Below are 4,021 nucleotides of genomic sequence, written 5' to 3'. Positions count from 1 at the left end.
GTGTTTTATTTTGAAATTCTGAATATTTTTACCATTTATTATAATTTTCAATTTTATATTAATTATTTATTTTATACAAAATGTAATTTTGCTTGATTTATGTGCACATATGTAAGATTTGCTATTTGCCAAAACATAACACTTGACAGATTACAGCAGTGATGCCAACCTCTCGCTTAGCGAATTGCAATTAAATTGTAATATCAATAAAATTAAGTTAAAATTTTATTCATTTATTTATTCACAAAAGTATAATTGTGTTGCGGTACTAATTTGTGTAAACAAAAGCAAAACAAAATAAAATTATAATTTAAATGTTTAGTATTTTTATTTACAAGCATTTTAATTTACTGTGTGAACAAATTTTTTATGAAGCCAAATATGCAATATATAAATATATCAATTTTTCGCTTATCAGCCGTTGGACAGATTGACAGAATGGTGTTTACAAAATTTATAAGAAATCATTTAGTTATTTTTTGTTATTAAACACGGACAGAATTCGAGAAAAATAATCCTATGTACTCGTTTGACACTATTGTGAATATTATTGTTTTTCTAATCATTCACACAGGTTATCAATTTTTGACAGATTGAAATTATTTTAAATTTATTTGAGTTTATTTTTTTGGTGTGAAATAGAATTAAGGTTTTATATTTGAGTTATATTTAATTTCACAATGAAGTTCAATTTTACAAAATTAAATTCAAAAACCACGGCTTTTTTTCTTTGTGATATTCAAGATAAATTTCGGCCAGCTATGCCTTTATTTGATTCACTAATTAAGAACACTTCGAAATTGGTAATTATAATTCCTTTTAAAGTGTAATTTAAATATTAATAGTTATTTTTAGAAAAATCATATGTTTAGCCATTGCAAAAAAGTTATGTATATTAGAAATACAAACAACTTTTTAAGGCTGAATTTTATGTGTTGAGAAATTATATCACTAAAACAAATATCGTCACATATAAGAAGAAGCTAAGAAGAAAATTTAATTTTGCTTTTACTGTGGCTCGATGAATGTCAGTAGTTTTCGTTGTTAGAAATTTTTATGTTAGCTTTGAGTACAAAAATCGGTTAGCGTGGACACACACCATAAAACTTCATGTCTGTGCTTAAAGCTTAAAGCATTAAGCACAAGTGGTATGTTTGCTTTTTAAAGCTTTCCCAGTGTTAGAAACTGAACTTTATTTCTGCTGTGTTTCACTTTGTGCTTCAAAAGTATGCTACGCAAACTTCAGCAAACATCATTAATGGCTGTGGCTGCAGCCAATGCTTCATTGAGCTTTTGATTTTATTTTTATTATATTTAATGAATTCAATTATTAATAAATTAAATAATTTTATTAATTATCATTTTTATATATTCAATAATTATTCTATTCTATTCTTATTCTGTTTTCCTTATGCAGCTCAAAATGGGAAAGGCATTGGAGGTGCCACTCTTCGTCACAGAACAATATCCGGAAAAGTTAGGCAGAACTCCAAAGGAACTTGACATCAGTCATGCGTGTGTCTTAGCGGCAAAGACTCAATTCAGCATGTTGGTACCAGAGTTGGAATGCAAGCTTCAAGAAGTTTACACGGAGAACAAATTAACGGATGTTGTCATATTTGGTATTGAGGTGAGTGATAGGTTCAAATCCCTTCCAAAAATGCTCAAACATTTCTCATTTTTTTAAGATAGGCTCATGTATGCGTTGAGCAAACTGTTCTGGATTTGTTGAACCAGGATATCAGAGTCCATGTGGTAGCAGATTGTTGCTGTTCACGTGCTAAACAAGATCGTAGGACGGCGTTGAATCTTATGCGTCACTTGGGCGGGATGATAACCACAAGTGAGAGTATTTGCTTTAATCTACTAGGCAATAAAAATAATCCGAAATTCAATGCTATTAGGGATTTGGTTAAAGCTGTTTCTGACGATATGTCTGAGAAATAAATACTTATTGTCTTATATTAAAATTAAACAAATTAATTAATTTTGTAAAGTTCCTAGTGGAAAGTTTATTTACTTTTCGTAAGAATGCTCTTCTACATTCCTTCGCACATTAAATGCATATCGCCTTATCCACTTACCGCCTTATCCATTGAGTTGTCCTTTCCACGAAGACAATTGCATAATTTAAAATAATGTCCACATTGAAATTCAATTGAATTCCATTAAAATTAGAATAAAAAATTCATTTTCATTTATGAATTCATATCCCAAAATTATGAAAGCCACACGACAAGCTTGTCTCCAAACGAGCCGATAACATCATCAAAGGCAGAGCAACCACCGCTATTAGCGAAATCCAGAGTCTAGAATATCAACTCCAACTTCAACACAAGCGGCAGTAATACAAAACGACAATATGTCTGTCTGTCCGCTTGTCCACTTCATTGTGCGTATGTCCGTCTGCTTGTAATATCATTTTATTTGCTGCAATATTGACATAAACATATTAAATGCTGCACGATCAAAGCGGCGTTTTAGTGTTGCCTTATTTGTTGCAGATACAAAGATGAAAAGGAAAAAATTAAATAATATGAAATGAAATATCCACAAAAAAAAACAGTTCTAAAGTTTGTTGCCGCAGCGCAGTACAGCGCAACTCAGCTCAGCTCAGCTCAGCGCTCGTTTAAAAGAGAATTTATGATATGCGTGACGGACGCGGAACCCGTATTGGTTTCCCATTGCGTTCGGTGGCGCGCACGAATGCATAGAAAGTGTTGACTTTCGCTTAGGAAGTCTTGGGAAGTACAAGAATTACAAACAGCGAAGAATTTATAAATTTAACCAAATTTGGCACAGTATCAATTCGGTAGCAGTCGCAGTCGCAGTTCTGTTGCAGTTGCAGTTGCAATTCCAACTGAGGACGTCTGCGTGGAACGCCTGCTGCACAAGATCAAAGTCATGTGTACTCCCGTGCAGATATGTGATATATACGGTATGTGCTTGCCTTCGAACCAATCATTTTTTCGTTCCTCGTTGTCAGGTCGGCATTAGTTATGTTGGGCAGGCGATTGTAGCTCCGTTGCAATGCGATGCGTTGCAGTGTAAACATGAAATAAATAAATTTTATGAATGGTACACAATTGCGTCGAGTTGTCATGCTTTATCCATGCGCCACGAGCAATAAAAGCTGTCAACATGCACTAAATTTATTACAAACCCCAATCCACGAGTCGACTGCTGCTGCTGCTGCTGCTGAGTACTTGTCCTAAGGCAAGAAAAATTTGTAGAGTCCACGCGATTGAAGGGTTCACGCGGTTCAATATATTGTCTTATAGTCATAAGACAAGTCCAGTGTAGCTTAAATTCTCCACGTTCCTGAAAGAATTAAATGATGACCACATGGAATAGAGAAGAATATAATCAATAAAAATCGCATAAGTGGATTGCACCAGGATATAATACAATATACCTATAACAGGAGAGGTGTTTGATAATTCATTGACTGCCTTTGTCCACTACCACTGCCTCTGTTTATAAACCACTGTAAAATTTCGAGGAAGCTGCATCAACTAGTTTGTGCGCAAAAGCTATTCAAAAACAGATAGCCCCTTAAATTACAACAAATCATCATTCATCATTATTTCTTGAGTTAAACAATCCAACATCAAAGCCAAGAAAATATTCTATACTATAGCGATTTGGTTCCAATAATTGGGTTTGATTTCAATGGTTAAGAAATGGTTCACTGAATTCGGTTGTTATCATACCAGCATAAGCGACGTCGAAAGTTGAGATTGCTCAAAAGTGGTCATCACTCCAGAAATTGGAGTTAAAGTCTAGAATATAGAGTCAAACTTTTGACATGTAAATGTTCGCAAGTTTACTGATCCTGTGGCATATCAACTAAATGGGTAAGTCAACGGAATGTACCAAATACATGTTTACGGATGAAAAATCGAATAGCGTGACAGGATTGCCCATACTTGACTATAACCGTGTAATGTTATAGCACCAAAAACGACCAATGTGAGTTTGCAGATTCACATAACATAACCTAACTCCAGGATCTGGAAAA

At 33.8% G+C, this 4,021-nt stretch overlaps 1 protein-coding gene across 1 annotated transcript; it reads left to right on the top strand.

Annotated features, from left to right (window-relative positions):
• Positions 1-621: 621 nt before the first annotated feature.
• On the top strand, positions 622-1,969 carry LOC119664298 (isochorismatase domain-containing protein 1-like). The gene is made up of 3 exons (XM_038073810.1): positions 622-803; positions 1,418-1,630; positions 1,693-1,969. The coding sequence occupies exons 1-3, from the start codon at positions 681-683 to the stop codon at positions 1,945-1,947; spliced, it is 591 nt and encodes a 196-aa protein (XP_037929738.1). The 5' UTR covers positions 622-680; the 3' UTR covers positions 1,948-1,969.
• Positions 1,970-4,021: the final 2,052 nt, after the last annotated feature.

Source organism: Teleopsis dalmanni, unplaced genomic scaffold (genome assembly GCF_002237135.1).
Source record: "Teleopsis dalmanni isolate 2A unplaced genomic scaffold, ASM223713v2 unscaffolded_contig_1722, whole genome shotgun sequence".
Classification (NCBI taxonomy): Eukaryota; Metazoa; Arthropoda; class Insecta; order Diptera; family Diopsidae; genus Teleopsis; species Teleopsis dalmanni.
Note: the sequence above shows the minus strand (reverse complement) of the source record. Positions and strands in the feature narration are given on the sequence as shown.

Coding starts and splice junctions, on each gene's coding strand:
- LOC119664298 (XM_038073810.1), top strand. CDS start 681: ATGAAGTTCAATTTTACAAAATTAAATTCAAAAACCACGGCTTTTTTT. Junction 804..1,417: donor TTAAGAACACTTCGAAATTG/GTAATTATAATT, acceptor TTCCTTATGCAG/CTCAAAATGGGAAAGGCATT. Junction 1,631..1,692: donor TTGTCATATTTGGTATTGAG/GTGAGTGATAGG, acceptor TTTTTAAGATAG/GCTCATGTATGCGTTGAGCA.